Source organism: Pelophylax lessonae (genome assembly GCF_965119305.1).
Source record: "Pelophylax lessonae genome assembly, chromosome: 4".
NCBI lineage: Eukaryota > Metazoa > Chordata > Amphibia > Anura > Ranidae > Pelophylax > Pelophylax lessonae.
This window is the reverse complement of record NC_138771.1, coordinates 549001857-549019593: the sequence shown is the minus strand read 5'-3', so window position 1 is coordinate 549019593 and position 17737 is coordinate 549001857. Positions and strand designations below refer to the sequence as shown.

Here is a 17737-nt window from a genome sequence, read left to right as displayed (position 1 = left end):
TGGTGTCTGTCTGTTTGCAATGTATTTTTTAAACCTTTAATGGACCCGGTGTTCCACACGTTGGCATACATTGACCCTAGATTTGTAGAGTCTTGCTATATAAAATGTACAACAAAACATCTATACATACAGCGTTCGCCTTATAATAGTCTATGTATTTATTTCCCTTTTTGCAAAAAAAAAAAATAGAAGTGTTCTGTTAAAGAACAATTCTATGATCACATGGCTTTGGGTCAGTGGTTCTCCTACGGTTCACTATGCTGTGGCCTTTAATGTCCTTTTCTTCTTTTTTTGATTTTATATTCAGCTAGTGTTCATCATTTTTAAGAATAAAGTAAAGCATTTTTTTTTTTTTTTTGCTGTCCCGGTGCTTCTGAGTTTATATACAGAGGTGGCTTGTGTGTAGCAGCTACTCCTTAGCAAACCCATGCATGGCATAGGACAGTGATGGTGAACCTTGGCACTCCAGATGTTTTGGAACTACATTTCCCACGATGCTCATGCACTCTGCAGTGTAGTTGAGCATCATGGGAAATGTAGTTCCACAACATCTGGGGTGCCAAGGTTCGCAATCACTGGCATAGGACCTTCACATGACTTGTTTTTTAGAGAGAGGATAGGTTAAAGCTGACCTCCAGGTAGTAGGCAAAAGGCCATGCATCATCCAGAAGCCATTACATTTTTACTGAATTTCAGGGCCAGTTGTATCTTCCCCTTATTTTTACTTTTTCATTTTGTTGTATGGAAGTACCTTCTCCATATTCTGTTAAACCTTGGCATTATTTTCTTTCTAGCTATATACTGGGGCATCAACTAGCTCTTTTTAATCGCTATAAAACTGTTTTTTATCATATGTTATTTTTGGCTAACAGTCTTTCTCATTTTAGGGGTGATGTTTCAGTCTCTGCCGTCTGCCAGTACTCCATACAAGACATCCAGAAGGTGTTTGATGGGTCGTACAAGGAATACCATGAGCAGGCCAAGAAGTGGGGCCCTTATTCTGACTCTGTGCCCAGTCCTCGTCCCGGATCTGTAAGTCTAGTCTAATTACTGGTTAATATAATCAATCTAAGGCTCATAAGCTGCATTCATTGACCTCGCATGAACTACGAGGAGAGAGAGGCGGCACAAGCTGCTCATCCCTTGAGAAGCAGCCAGGAAAACTTTGCAACGACACAATGCACTATTTGTGGTGACAGCTTTCTATAAGAAACATCTGAAAAGCCTATTCTTTTATACAAGTGTTTTTATATTCTATTTTTCTCCTAATGATGCTTTTTTTTCAGTATTAAGTCTTTAGAGCAGAGGTTTTCAACCTTGTATTATAAGCACTTAACAAAGATAGGAAGTTTTGGATTTTCTAACTTCTTATAAACGCAGTACTAAAATATAGTAAATACTATAGTATAATAATAAGATGCTATCTGCTTGGCTTTGTGTCTATAAAAGTGTGATCAGCATATTCACAAGCACAAAGGAAACTAAAGTGGTTGTAAAGTCAGAAGTTTTTTTTTTACCAAAGTGGATGTAAACCCCATTCACGAAATCTGACCTAGACATATATCTGTAGTGTTTACTTGTCTCTCTCACGTGTCTTTCTGCTGCTTCAGTTCCTCTGTTATCAGCATGATAACTTCTGACAAGCTCTCCGACACATAATATAAAAGCAGCTAGAAATTTGTGTTGGGAGGTAACTTGGAGAAAAACAGAGAGTTTGTCTATTCACAGCACAGCTCTGCACGTTTTTTCATTCCTTTGCCTTTGTGGGTCAGGGGAGGAGGGGGGGGGGTGCCTTTCCTCCAATCAGCTCACACACAGTGTATGCACAGACTTCCCTCCCACTGCTTAATGAGCAAACAAAATTTGTAACCTGATGTTCACTTTCCTAAAGAATATAGAAAGCTAAAGACAGCAGGGAGATTTGTTTTATCTCTTTGTATCATCGGAGGCTGTTTACTTCACTGGGTATATGTGAGGGTTTACATCTACTTTAATGCATTCTATACATTAAGGTAAAAGGCCTTCTGTGTGCAGCAGCCCTCCTAATACTTACCTGAGCCCCATTTAGATCCCGCAATGTTGAAGTGTCTCGGCTGCCCGGAACTCCCCTCCTCATTGGCTGAGACAGCAATGCAGCACCATGGGCTCCCGCTGCTGTCAATCAAAATCAGCCAATCCGCAGAGAAGGGGTGGGGCCGGGCCGCGGCTCTGTATCTGAATAGACACAGGGAGCTGAAGCTCGGCTCAGGTGCCCCCATAGCTAGCTGCTTGCTGTGGGGCACTCAACTGGAGGGAGGGGCCAGGAGCACCGAAGAGGGACCCAAGAAGAGGAGGATCCGCGCCACTCTGTGCAAAACCACTTCACAGAGCAGGTAAGTATAACATGTTTGTTATTTTAAACTTTCGAAAAACACAAAACTTTACAATCACTTTAAATACAACATTAGAGCCAAGAAGCACATGTAGGTTTAAAGTCACTCATTGCAGGTGTCCGATTTACTTTAAGAGATATCACTTAAAGCGGGAACTAAACCCATCAATTTTTTTTAACAGTTTCACGTGCCAGGAATCTAACTGTCACATTGGTTGTGCTCTCAACCAAACTATCAAACGGCTGGTGTTATAACTGATCACATGTGTAGCACCCTGGCAGTTGAAGATCAGAGGCCAAGATGGCAGCCTCCTTGGCTGAAAACTATAGGAAGATTTTGTTCTGCTTTAAAACTGAACTCCAGGCACAAACTTTTAAATATTTTCCTCAATAACTAGCTGTACATTGTCCATGGAAAGAGCAGAGCTGTGGGAGGGGCCCAACACTACACAATGTCTGCAGGGGGTGGATACAAGACCACTCATCCTGCACAAGCAAAGGAGGCAGCAGTGACTGGTCGTCTTCTTGTTTGTTCTTGTTCTTTCTTTTTTCTTCTTCTTCTTTTTTCTTTTTGAGAGCTCTTGCACAGAGACCTTTTGTTTGTGAACAATAGCATCTCCTCCTTAGTCCCAAATGACTAGCAGGCGTACTTTTCCTCCACGTTGCACAGTCCATTAAATATCAGACCGACATCAAGCAGCACATCTCCGATTTTGCTCGGCTCTCTCAGCTTCAGCCTTGAATTTTAATTGTCACTTACTGTCAGCCCTGTATGCACTACGTTAGAGATTTTGCATTGGAAACTGTACAGAATTGCACTATAAGCCAAACATCCCAAGGCGCAGGGAAAAAAGACAAAGTGGTTCATTAAACAATTTTTAATCATTTTGTTTCTCTTACTGCTTTCAGCTTACTCCAATTGTGATAAATTCTGAATACAGTACTTTCTTTTTCTAGTGTATCACAGACTTCCACAGGCGTCACGGGATGAGCAGCTCACTCGAGCTTCCAGATAATACTCTCAACTTTGCCAAGACGCACCCCCTGATGGATGATGCTGTCCAGCCTGTTCATGGGCGCCCTCTGCTGGTGAGGAAAGGAGTCAATTTTACTTCAATTGCAGTACAAAGGACTGAAGGGCTGCAAGGGGACTTATACGATGTCCTATTCATTGGGACAGGTGAGCTTCAGCCAGGATGCTTATTGTATACAACTTTATTTTTATACATACTAACTGTGTGTGTGTGTGTGTGTGTATGTGTATATATATATATATATATATATATATATATATATATATATATATATAATGTGTATGTATGTGTGTGTGTATATGTGTATATATATATATATATATATATATATATATATATATATATATATATATATATATATATATATATATATATAAAATATAATATTCCGAGTTGCAGTTATGTTACTGATTTTAGCATTTTTTTTGTCTTGAATAGGAAATGGCTGGCTGAATAAAGCTGTAAGCATGGGTTCCTCCGTACATTTAATTGAAGAAGTTCAGATGTTTGATAAGCCTTATCCTGTGCACAGCCTAGTCATCTCAAGCCGATCGGTATGAATTTTTTTTCTTTACTACCAGACCCTGTTGCATCTAATTGCTTTCACATTCCCTGCCATGGCCAAACATTATCTCCTTGCAGCCCATAACACTGGATCCGTTTTGTCAGAAGCTAACATCAAGAGTTGAGGATGTTAGTCTAACCATTTTCATGTCATGAGAATGACTAGAAAATGTATTGAACTAATAAGCACTACCTTTTTTCTTTTTATGATTTTCTTTTTAAAGGGGTAGTGACGCCTTCAGCAAAAAATGTAAAAAGTACCAGCCCTACGGCACTGCATACTAGCACATTATGACCTACTATGGCAGAACCGGGATAATGTCACTCCCATGCATGCACACAGGGCACAGTCTCAGCACAGCGCTCTGGATTGATGACGCATTCAGTGTGCGCACAATTCAGAGCACAGGGCACATGCGCTGGTGACGTCGCTGGCTGCAGAGCTTGTGAAAATCTCCTAACCGTGCACTGTTAGGAGATAATCACAAGCTCTGCAGCCAGTGATTTCTCCAGCCCATGTGCACTGTGCTCTATACATTGTTCCTACAGAGGAGCTTTATTGTAAGCTTACCTGTAGGTAAGAGTGACCAAGTGGAGCTTACTACCACTTTAATATACAAATATAGTAGTGTGTGTGTTTGTTTTTTTTTTTTTTTTTTTTTTTTGATCGAGCACAACATTGTCACAAAAAAAAATTTCAGGATAAAATAATTTGTGAAAATGCTATCTAGATCTGTAAAAAAAGGGATGGGTAGCTTAATCTGTGAACATCCAGAGACCTGCTGTTTGTTTAAATTACCTTCAGGCAGGCTTCTTAAAAATAATCTAAGTGGCGGTTCACACATATGAGATGCGGGAACCCTGCGAATCCACTGCGGGTTCCCGCATCGCACTCAACTCGCAGGCAGATCACACTGCGAATCGCTGGGGATGTCAATACAAAAATGACACCCCCCCCCCCCCCCAGATATCACAGTGCAAACTGTCAAGTTTGGACATGAATCTGATCCTGGGTTGGCCAAAAAAAGGGTCCTGCGTGACTTTGGTCCGAATGCGATGCAAATTCAGCCATACAATCTGTATGGCTAAATTCGCAATGCACATACATCGCATGTGATTTGCAGTGCGCTGCGATTCACATGCGATGTCTGACATTGCATATGTGTGAACCGGCACTTAACAGTATTTAGCTGTTTCCCTGAATGCAATTAAATCCACTAAATACACAGATTAATTAAATATAGGGTTGCTGTTTTTACCTGCCAATGAATTTATTTTTATCCATGAGCTGTTTTCCAGCTCTGCCCTGTCTGGCAGAGGAGGACCTGATTTTCTCTAATAGTCTTCCAGGGCAGCATCTGAGAGATGGGCTCCTCTCACCTGAAACAAGAAACCCAATAGTCCACCATTATAAAAATGTCTGTCACACCTGTGTGCCACAGTTTGATTGCGTTTCCTCTGGATCCACAGGAGCTGCAGACGTTTATTTTTTTTCTCCGTCTTAATTGCAGGGGACTCCCTGGCCAGCCTCCCATCCAGTTCGGCGAGCTTTGGGTTGTGCAGGTCAGGGGCAGCAACTCGGGCAAGCTGAGGTTTTCACCCTATGTGACTATCCCCCGCAGCTGCACTAAATGTCTATAGCATTCCCCCCAAAAGACCACTGCACCTGGAGTCGAGCCAGCTGTTCAGTCACCGGCATCTTAAGGGCTCCGGCTGACCACGAGCCGCCCCCTCCGACCGACAACAATATCCCAGAACAGCCGATCCACGCTGCTGGAGGAGCAAGATGGCGGCGTAATTTCCGGAGCCCTGCGGCACTTCCGCCTTCATCCATACCGGGCGGCGCAATCTAAAAAAAAAAAAAGAAATCAGAAAGCGGGAAAACCGGGGGGGGGGTGGTGTTGGACAGGCAGATGGGCTCTCTCTTCCCTCTTCCCTAAAGTAACACTCCAGGAAAGCAGATGGCAGTGCAGGTATGTCCACCAACCTAGATTGGGTCAGCTGGGGGCGGGGCTGTTGCTGCAGCAGGAAGCAGTTATAAAGCCCTTATGCAGGGTTTTTTTTCTGACCATGTCTGATGCTTCTCCACCGTGCCCTGCAGATCCTGCTTGTCAGGACAGTTCCAAGAGAAGCCAGAGCACCCTGGAGTTTCCTTTGTCTTTTACCTCACTAGAAAACTGTTACTTGGGTTTATGTATGGCAACCGCCTGTCTCACTGGGTTCTTTGTGCTTATTTACAGACAAAGGCCAGAAGCAAAACTTTGCGCCTCTTGCGGTCACATGTTTCCTCCAGAATGGGGAAAAAAACATTATGTCAAAAATGCATCAACAAAATTGTGGCCAAGGAATCACAGGGGTTCATGCTCAAGACATGCTCAACTCTTTTTTTTAAAAAGAAAAAAAAAAGCATGATTGGGCCTCTACTTTTGGCTATAGAAAAGCTGGAGGTTCCAGCAAGTTCCAGCCACACCAGTACCCAGTCTTCCAGTAAGCCATCCATCCCCTCTTGCAGCGGGGAAGAGGTGGACCTAGCAGACCAGGAAACCGATTTAGTCTGGTCAGAATCCAAAGATGGCCTATGCTCGGACTCAGATAATGAAGACCCAGCATCAGATGGCACCCTTTTTTTCCCTTTTGGAAGACCTGGTCAGTTTCCTAAGAACTATAGCAGATGCACTGGGCATTAAAGAGCAAAAAGTCAGAGCTTTACTTACACGATAAGATGTACAAAGGCTTACAACCGAAAAAAACAAGAACATTTCCGGTACATGAGACTCTGAAAAACGTAGTCAAGAAAGAATGGGAAGAGCCAGAAAAGAAGCTCTTCACACCAGCTGTGATTAAGCACATATATCCTTTCACAGAGGAGGATACGGAATCCTGGGCAAAATGCCCTGAAATAGATGCCTCCCTCATTAGTCGCAAACAAGTCGAATTTAGCCTTCGACTCTGGGACCCTCAATGATCACATGGTTAAGAAGATGGAGGTTTTGCTAAAGAGAGCTTGGGAAGCTGGAGCAGCGAATCTAAATCCAGCCATAGCCTCCACTTGAATGGCTAGGACCTTGCTAGTCTGGCTGACTCAGCTGCAAGAACTGCTAGGAGAAACCCCAAAAGAAGAGTTGGTAAGGACCATACCCACCCGAACCAGAGCAGCCGCATTCCTCGCAAATTCTTCGGGTGTAGCTGTGAGGGTATCAGCCAGGAACACTGGCCTAATAAATTCGGCCAGGAGAGCCCTGTGGCTGAAGTCGTGGGGAGGAGACATTGCTTCCAAAAATAGATTGTGTGGAATCCCCTTGACAGGCGATTTACCATTCGGACCGGACTTGGAAACTGTTCTAGATAGAACTGCAGCCAAAAATAAAGGGTTTCCTCAAACCAAAACGAAGCGGGGGAAAGCACCCTTATGTCAGTCCAGAAGATTTAATAAAGAAAGGGGACCAAGGAAGCGCTGGACACAACAAAACAAAGACTTCCATTCCACAAAACAAAAAGCAATCACTGTCTCCAGGTTGGGGGAAGATTGGCGACCCTTGCTCATCAGTGGAGGAAGGTCACGAGAAAATGATTTGTCCTTCGCATGATAGCAGAAAGTTACTCAATAGTTTTCCACTCGGCCCCCAACCAAGTACCTGGTGACAACACGCCCAAAAGGCACAGACCACACATAGGCATTTTTATCTGCGCTAGAGATAACCTACTAAAAGAAAAAGTGATTTGTCACATACCACCAGAAGAAGAAGAAGAAGAAAAAAAACAGGAGTTTATTCGCACAGCTCTACCTTTCTTCATATTTAAATGTGCCGATTTATTAAAAAAAAAACATAAAAAATACTAAGGTTTGCGGTCCAAGGTCTGGCTACTATTCTACATATGCAGTACAGCTCTACCTTTTCGGTATCTCTTCTGCACCCAGGATTTTTCACAAATAAATGTCAGAAGCACTGAAAAACGCAAGGCATAGGTGTGGTGCCATACCTAGACGATCTACTGTTCATCGCTGAATCAGCAGACAGCCTGGAAGCCGATCTACACAATAGCATCTCTTTCCTACAAAGCCTTGGATGGATTGTGAACGAAGAAAAATCACAGTTAACTCCAAGCCAGAGAGTCATATACTTAGGCTACATACTAGATGCCAAAATAACAACAAAGAGTCTCCTAATGGAGGAAAAGTGAGAAAACCACAGGGGCAATAGTATCTCTGATAGGAGCCAAATTCATGACCATCAGGCGGGGCATGGCAGTGTTGGGACTAATGGCGTCCTCAATTCCATCCATCACCTGGGCACAGCTCCATATGAGGCCTCCACAAAATCACATCCTGGCCCGATGGGAGGGCAACCATCATCCCTAGAGACAAATATTTTGGTTCCTCGTTCAATCAAAAGAGCGCTCCAATGGTGGCTCAATCCACTGATTTACCTCAAGGGACGCAGATGGACGCAGTCCGATCCGGTGCGGATCAGTACGGGCATCAGCATTCTGGGATTGGGAGCGTATATGGTGGATCGTTGCGTACAAGGAAAATGGAACCCCGATTGGTCCCAAGCATAAGAGCATTCCAACTGACCATTCAGGACAAGGATGTCCAGATTCAGTCAGACAACACCACAACAGTGGCATACCTGAACAGACAAGGGGGAACAAAATCGACTCGTCTAATGAGTCTGACAGAAACTAAACTGTCTTGGGCCAAGAGAAACATCAGATCCATCTCCACCATAAAACTGAAAAGAACCGACCACATGCTGCCAGACTTCTTAAGTCGAAAAGCCATAAAACAGACAGAATGGTCCTTAAATCAAGCAACGTTCTCGTGGATCACTCAAACCTGTGGGGTACCTGAGGTTGATCTGTTTGCGTCAAAAATTAATACAAAATTCTTCTCCCTGAACTACACAGATGGAAACATCGGTGTAGACACGTTCAACCAAAATTGGGCATACCAGCTGTGTTATGCATTCCTTCCAGCTGCCCTAATACCAAAGGTAGTACAAAAGATCAGGGAAGAAAGGGCAAAAGTGATACTTATTGCACCCCCATTGGCCCCAGAGACAATGGTTCAGTCACTTGAAGAATCTCAGTGTTCGACCATATTTAATACTTCCGGACATGGCAGACCTTCTAACGCAGGGGCCAGTCAACCACCCAAACCAAAAGGTCTTGAAGCTCTCCGCCTGGTTCCTGAAAGGGTGAGGCTACAGAGGAAGGGTCTGTCGAACAAGGTGATGGACACCATTTTAGCCAGCAGAAAACCTGTAACCAGAGCCACCTACGAGAGTGAGAAAAAAGGTTTCTCTCCTGGTACAGGAGTAAAGGATACCCCGACAAGGACTATTCCAGCAATCTTAGATTTCTTACAGGAAGGAGCAGACCAGAGCATTTCCCATAACAATTTGAAGGTCCAAGTGGCGGCCCGTTCTTCCTGCCTAGAGATCAGGCTGGCAGAAAACCCCCCTTATAAGAAGTTTCCTTCTCTCGTTAAAAAGAGCCAGACACCCGAAGTTCACCAGAACCCTGACATGTGACCTCTCCACGGTACTTAAAGGATTCCTCTTTACACCCTTTGAACCATGGGAAGAATGCTCCGATAAATACTTTACACTAAAAACCATACTCCTAATGGCGCTTGTGTCAGCGAAGAGAGTCAGCGAAATACAGGCTCCATCTATGATGGAACCTTATTGTCTGATTTCAGACCGATAAAAAAAATCCTCACCCCCAGACCCAGCTTTTCTACCTAAAGTCTCCAACGTTCCACAGAACACAGGCTGTGGTTATCCCCTCCCTTCCAGGTTGGATGGATAGCAAGAAAAGTGATGCATACAAGCTCAATGTAATGAAAATTCTAATCGCTTACCTTGAAAGTACTAAGGCTTGGCAAAAAATGACCACACCATTCGTTCTCCGCAGGAGTCAACCAAGGGAAACGGGCCTCAAAAAGTATGATAGCCAAATGGATAAAGCTTGCTTTTCAGGCAGCCTTCCAACCACAAAACCTTGTCCCAGTGAGCAGAGTCAAAGCCCACTTAACAATAGCTTAGGCATCCTCAAGCGCAGAAAGGGCCGGAGCAGATCTGCATGGCATCGACATGTTCGAGCTTCAATACCTTTGCAAGGCATTACCACATTGACCAGCTGTCCAGTCAGGACCAGACATTTGGTCGCAAGGTGCTCCAGACTTTATCCCTTCCCTAGTAAGTATTGCTTGATACATCCTCTCAGATGCTGCCCTGGAAGACGATTAGAGAAAACAAGAGTTGGGTACCCGGTAACTGTTTTTCTAAGAAGTCTTACAGGGCAGCACTCGTTCCCGCCCTAACAACCATAAAAAAGGGTTTTGCGGATTCATAAGCTTACTGAGGGGTGCTTTACTATTACTGAGGCACACAGGTGTGGCTGACATTTTTATAAAGTTGGACTATTGTTTCCGGTGGGAGGAGCCTATCTCTCAGATGCTGCCCTGGAAGACTTCTTAGAAAAAGAGTTGCCTGGTACCCAACTCTGTTTTACTTTGCTTCAGTTCACATTCATGCTGCTACATGTACAGCTCTCCGCCTCACCCTTAGCCTGTGACTGGACAGTGTAAGGAGAAGCAGCAGACTAAACTGTCGGTCGGATCTATCCTCCTATTAGCATGCTGCTTGCACATTAGCACAACTTATTGGCTCATTGTACTGCTTCTTCCTTCCTCATTCTAAGCTCTGCTGTTTAATGGGATTGCAAGATACTGATACCAGGTTGAATGATCACTATATCTAGAGTTAAACTTTATTAATATAAGCACAGTTGCATAGTTCACAAATGTGTCCTGTATCAATGTTTCTGATTCCCCCCCCCCCCCCTTTCTCTTGCAGTCTTTTATTTTTGCTGGTTCCCCATCTGGACTGGTACAGGTGCCCATGGCGGACTGCAGTAAATACAGATCCTGTGCAGACTGTGTTCTTGCTCGGGACCCTTATTGTGCCTGGAATGTCAACATCAGTCGCTGCGTACCATCTGACGAGCAGTATGGGTGAGTGCTGGCAATATGCTGGGAATAGTAAAGCATGCATTTGTTTCTGGTTTGGGAGGAGGGTGAAAAGCTTTTTTGTAACCTATTTTAAAGATTTGAGATCCTGACAGTTTGTGTTCCTTGTAGGGATATGTTGCTACAGGATCTCCAAGGCTCAGATACATCGATGTGCGAAGTTCAGTACAATAAAGCTGGTAAGTAGTTTTGTCTTGAATTGCAGATATACTCTACCTGAAGTAGAAGAAACACGAATGTCACCTGAAAAGGATTTTTACGTGTGTTTTTTTTTTTTTTTTTTTTTTTTTAAACCCAATTAAAGAGGACCCATTTACCATATTTGCATTAAGTTGTGTTAAAGGTTAATTTAACCTTGTGTTTTTTTCTAAAAAATAAAAAAAAAATGTACAAATTTTTGCAAAAAGTAAAATGTGCACTTTTTTTTTTTTTTTTTTTTTTTATTTATTTTTCTGCAGGAAACTGGAAAGCATTGCACATGTGATAAGTGGATCAGGCAATGTCAGGCTTCTGCAGACAAGCCTTGCAGCTTTCAGCCTGTATGGGCTTCCAGTGTGAAAGCTGCAGGGCTTGTGAATGAACTACAGGGGTGCTCGTCAGTGCAGAACTACAAGCTATCTGCCTCAGTGGCTGACGATACTTGCCGATTCATTCATTCATTCACAGGAATCTGTGACTTAATGACGTGGCCATGTGGGCAGAGACGTGTTTTTGAATTGTGACAGTGGGTGTGGGGAGAAGAACCTTTTAAATATGGGTGGACCCTGTAACCTGTTCCAAAATGTGAACTTATCCTTTAAAATTGAAGCATAAAAGGAAGGCTGTAATCCTTGCATTTCGTGTAGAGCGTTGCTGCTCCATGCTCCCTCATAGTAATGGCCTAGGCAGCTCGTCATGTGGTACCTGTAGAAGGGGGAAGAATAGCCAATCTTCTCTCCTCCTCTTTAGTAGAGATCACATGACAAAATGCCTAGGCCTTCATACACGATTAGCACTGAAGTGAGCCTGATGTAACTTTTTCTCCAGGAAAGATAATTTAGCCTTTCTGTTGCTCTGTATTAGCCATTCCAGATAGACATTTGAGGATAGGTCATGCTTTAAAGCGTTTTATTACCCTAAAAAAAAAAAAAAATAAATAAAATCCTGTTCTTTAAAGCATGAGCAAAAGCACAGTGCTTGTGCGGTGTCATTTTGCCCTTTCTATCACCTGAAATACCTGGCTGATCCTGCCTGGTTCTGCCCCCCCCCTATAAACTGACCAAGGTTTATTATGGCTACGGAGCCCTGACATCGTGATAAGTTTACTTGCCTTCCTCATCCGCAGCTCTGCTCTGTCCTTTCTCCCCCTCCCTCCCTGCCTGTCAGCTCCTGACAGTGCCTGCCCCCTACTGCTTACTTATTGTCAGGCAATCCATTGTCTTTCATAATGCTACGTGCCCCTGTGTATGTGCTTTATTAAAAAAAAAAAAAAAAAAATGCAGTTCTATACTACATTTCAGTGCCGCGCTCACATGACCACCCGCCTTTTTCCTTCTCTCCTCCCCTCCTTCTGACTGACATCAGCGGGGGATTCTCAGCCCTGCCCGCTGTACCTGTCAGACCGGGAGAGGGAACAGTGTGCGGTCACGTGAGTGGCGCTTGGAAACGAGGTATAGAACGGCATTTTTTAAATAAAGCACATATACAGGGCTCATAGCATTATGGAAGACTGGATTGCCTAAAAATGACCAGGTGGGGTTACAACTACTTTTTAATTTGAAACCTGATTTTTGTCTTAAAGCAAAAGTACACATCTATTTACCCACTTAAGGACCAGGCCTATTTGTGACACTTGTTTACAAGTTAAAATCCTTATTTTGTGCTAGAAAATTACTTAGAACCCCCCAAACATATATTATATTATATTATATATATATATATATATATATATAATAATTTTTAGCAGAGAATAAAATGGAGATTGTTGCAATACTTGTCACACTGTATTTACGCAGTGGTATTACAAACACTTCTTATAGTTTTTCCCAAAAAAAAAAATTTTTTTAAATTAAAAAATTAAGAAAACGGTAAAGTTAGGCCAATTTTTTGCTATAATGTAAAAGGGAATGTTAGACCGAGTAAATTGATATGTAACGTGTCATGCTTCAAAATTGCACACGCTCGTTGAATGGCGACAAACATTTGTACCCAAATAAAAAAATCTCCATAGGCGACGCTTTTAAAATTTGTACAGGTTACACGTTTGGAGTTACAGAAGAGGTCTAGGGCTAGAATTATTGCTCTCGCTCGAATGATCGCAGCGATATCTCACGTGTGGTTTGAACAGTTTTTTTTTTTTTTTTTTTTAAAGGATCAAACAACACTGTAAACATCCCTTGTAATAGAAATATGCATGACAGGTCCTCTTTAATGTGAGATCTGGGGTCAAAAAGACCTCCAGATCTTCAGATCTTACATCTACCCTTAAAAGCCAAAAAAAAGTCCTTTTTTTTTTTTTTTCCAGCAAGGAGAAAAAAAAATTGGGCCCTTTTTTATGGCCATTGGGAGGAAGCGACCTATGTCCTTCCAGACCTCTAAGGCCATAGAGTCAAGTGGGGGCCATCTTTCCCTTACTCGACCTGAGCAGACCGGATTGTTTTCCCCTCTACCGATGGCTCCGGTAAGCAGGGAAAACGACCGGGAAGCTGGGACCAATTTTATGTGAAAGAGGACTGCCCGTCCTGTAAGAAAATACTAGGGTTATGGCGGCTATCTGCTGCCATAACACCGGTAATTGACGTAAAACTGCGGCGGGTGGTCCGAAAGTGGTTATAAAGGTGGAGGGTTTTTTATCTTGATGTATTCTATGCAAATGATAATGCAGTCCCCCTAACACTGAGCCCAATCTCAATCCAGGGATGTTGCATGAGACTCTTGGTTTTCCAGGACTCACCTCCTCGTTGGCTGAGACAGCAGTGGGGCGCCATTGGCTCCCCGCTGCTGTCAGTTAATAACAATGAGATGAGAGATAGGGGCAGGGTGGTGCAATGGCTCCGTGTCTGAATGGACACACAGCAGTAGTGGGGAGGGGGCAGAAACATCGGCGAGGGACCCGAGAAGAGGATAAGGGCCGACTCTCTGAACAACCACTGCACAGAGCAGGTAAGTATAACATGTTTATTATTTTTAAATGGTAAAAAAAACGAGACTTTGTTATCACTTTAACTGCTTCTTACAACCATTATATTCAAATTGTGATGTGAATGTTGATTGTCACAGTTGCTTGAACTGTCAAGCCATCAAATAACTGGTGTCATAACTGATCACCCATGCAGTACTATGGCAACTGCAGATCAAGCCGAAGCTAAGATGGCAGCCTCTGTGGCTATATATAGATAGGAGGGTTTAGTTCTGCTTTAAGCCTCAATTAGAATGTTGGATTATATATAATTTATATATTGCTTTGCCTTTCAGTTAAGCCCTCTTTAAGAAACCTTACTGTGGCCATTGGAACAAATGTAGTTCTCCCATGTGAGCTGACCTCCAACCTGGCTCAACCTGTGTGGACCTTCAATGGTCGTGAGCTGTCCCAAGAAGACAATGACTCTATGCTGTATGACATTACCTTGCAAGCTCTGGTAATCCTTGGAGTTGGTGTCCACCACTCTGGCACATACTACTGCTTTTCAGTTGAAGAAGAGACTCGCTTCGCCTCTGAAATCTACCAACTCAGTGTTGTGGCTTCACCGTCTCTTACTTTGGAATCTCGTGCTCCTATGGATGGTCTGGGTTTGGTCTGGATGATGGTAATAGCTCTTGGAGCAGTGTGCTTGGCCTTGTTTCTGGCTGTTATCTACCTGCGAAGGAAGTTACAAGATGAGATGGAGAAAGGGTCAAAGTCCCTTGAGAACACCCTCGTGTACCCCATCCAGCTGCCATCTCAGCCCAAAATGACAAAGTGCCTGCCAAGTGCAGATTCTGATGAGAAACTTTGGGATCCATCCTCTTTTTATTATTCTGACGGTTCCCTAAAAATTGTCCCAGGCCACGCATTGTGCCAAAACAGCACTGGCTCTTCCTCCCCTTCTGGCAATGGGATCCCAGGTCAACCGCTGCCATCACCACCTCTTCACTCTCCTAACCACATGCTTCTCTCGGGTGTGCGCGGCTCTAGCAGTAATGGTTATATACGTCTCACTCTGGGTGGTGGAGTGGGAGAGGAACGTCCTCCACTTGGTGAGCTTAATGAGGAACTGAGGTGGAAACTGAAGCAAAGACAGACTCTGCCAGACTCCAACCCTGAGGAATCCTCAGTCTGACACACCCTCGTACCACCTGCACAGTTTGCACTGGTTTTTTGTTTTTCTTCTGAACTACCTCAGGGACTGGAGGATTTGGGGGAGGAATGCAGCCAATTTTTTTTTTTCTCTCCCCTAAAATGTCCTCTGATGGACTGCAGAATAATGAAAGTGAGGAAAAAAAGAACTAAGCGGTTCTCTTGTTGTTCCAGTGTCCTTGTTCATCTTTGCTTGATTTCTGAGACTCATAAAACTTCAGTATTTGTTAATCTTTCTTTAAAGGTTTGGCACACTCACAAGTGATTTAAAAAGCATTTTGACTATTCCGCCTTCTTTCCTGAAATCTGCAGCAATAGCAGCAATAACAGATGGTAGACTCAGTCGCACGTTTACTCTGAGCTGCAGGGATCAATCATTAACCATTCAGGTGCCAGTCTCGATCTGCCTCAACTGTATATGGGCAGTTAAATCATCACTACTGTGATCTCCAGCATTCGTGTCCTAAGTTTACAATGGGTCCTAATCCGCATAAAAAAACCTTTATAACTTGACCAGTTCTTTCTGTTTGTAGATCTGTGTAAAAAGAGCTGGAAATGGCAACAATTGGCAGCCAGTTACTGTGGAACAATATCCTCGGCATGTCATGATTTTGGACTAATGTATCTTTTAGGCTGAGTGTATTTCTGTATCCCTCTTGCATCCTGGTCCACTTTCTGCAGGGCAGGTTAAACCGAGATTGACATTATTGAAACTTCTTACATTTGAGATAATATAATTTCATTCTCTGCAGTGACCAGTGTATCACCTCTAGAGTTTAAAGTAATGACCGGGTAAGGGATAAAGCGATCCTCCATTCCACTCAAAACAGAACTTTGTTGGAGTGATTCTAAAAGGAAAACTGTGTGCGCCAGCTCAGCTCAGATCAGACAAGCTAGTGGCTAGCAGATGCATATGGAACATCTGTAAACCGAAGACTATAAAGTAATTGTTGGTGGCCCAAGCCTGTACTGGAGAGAAGAACTTGTGCTTGTGACAAATCTATAGAAAGTAAATTTTAAGCCTTTCCAAATTAAATAGTAGAAATTTGAGAGAATAATGGAAAATGTCATTTTTTACTCAAAATTCATATCTGCCACATCCAAAATGACTGCTTCAGCCACGTGATGTTGATGCAGCCAGTCTGGTTGCTGAGTGATCGTGTATATGAATTTGTTTTAGACGCATGAAAATGAATGTGAGGATGTAGTAATATTTATATATACCTTTTTGTAATGTATAATGCTGGGACCGTACCCCAGTAAACCACTTCTTAAGCATCTTCCAATCTAATATTTCTTCCTGATCCTTTCACCGGTTAAACCCCAACTTTAAGTACTGCAGCCTGTTCTAGTTAACATTTCAAAGATCCATTTTTTTAAACCCGGAATTTGTATGGGTCCCCACCATGCCAAATGCCAATTTGTTTGCTCTTCTTTGTGTGTCTGCGAGTGGCCGAAGGCAGGGATGAGAGAGCCGTGTTTTTGTATATACATATCCGGTCCACTGTTTTTAAGCACCAAACCTCCTTCGGGGTCTGCTCGCTAAAAATATCAGTTTTTTTTTTTTTCCATTCTCTTCTGTAAATAGGGTTGTCCGTTCTCACGCTCTCTCTTTCCTGGATTCCTTCTCACTTCTGTAGCTCACTGTGTAATTTATTTGTTTTAAAATATATTTATTTCCTGTAAATACTGTATTTTTATATTGATAAAATAAAAATAAATTTAAAGATGTTATGTCACTATATTATTCATTCTTGATGTTGTGTCTATGATGCAGTAATCCATGACTAGCCAGTAAGAAGTAATTTCCCAAAGTTCTGACTGCATTAAACTTCTTAAATTTAAAACCAAATTTTTTGACAGGAAGCTTGTGCTTGTTTGGCACATTTTGTTACAATTTGGTGGCCTAAACCACATCTCCTTCAGTTTTGGGGTAGTTACTCAAAAAATGTAATTAGTTACTAGTTACTTCTGTAAATTGTAATGAGATTACTTTACTAGTTACTGCATTTGAAAAGTAACTTCACTACTTATTATTTTACTTTCTTAATTGACCATGGAGAAGAAGATACATGACACTCTTTCTGCATAGACTTTATTGTTTAAACACAGGCTTTGGGAAACATGAGAACAAAACCTGAAAAAAACAGAATAAAACATAAAGTGGAACAAAAAGTCATAAACTTCATCCCTCTCTATTCTTCGAAATAACGATTGTATCGCACGGCTTGGGTAACGCAGGAAAGCGCGTTCCTATAGCCTAGTAAAGTAGTGTAGTTACCTCCTATAGTCTAGTAAAGAAGTGTAGTTACCAATATTAGTATTGTAACTAGTTATGTTACTTAGTTACCAAAAAAGTAATGTAGTAATCAGTTACTATGTAACTAGTTACCCCCAACACTGATCTCCTTATTTGG

At 42.6% G+C, this 17737-nt stretch overlaps 1 protein-coding gene across 1 annotated transcript in view; it reads left to right on the top strand.

The window, feature by feature from the left end:
- SEMA4C (semaphorin 4C) overlaps nt 1–15792 on the top strand; it is a 24881-nt gene extending 9089 nt beyond the window's left edge. The window contains exons 9-14 of the mRNA XM_082254552.1: nt 888–1032; nt 3329–3551; nt 3844–3959; nt 10833–10990; nt 11117–11184; nt 14459–15792. Coding sequence (XP_082110678.1) covers nt 888–1032; nt 3329–3551; nt 3844–3959; nt 10833–10990; nt 11117–11184; nt 14459–15303 — 1555 coding nt within the window. The 3' untranslated portion in view covers nt 15304–15792. The remainder of the gene's footprint in view (nt 1–887; nt 1033–3328; nt 3552–3843; nt 3960–10832; nt 10991–11116; nt 11185–14458) is intronic.
- Nucleotides 15793–17737: the final 1945 nt, after the last annotated feature.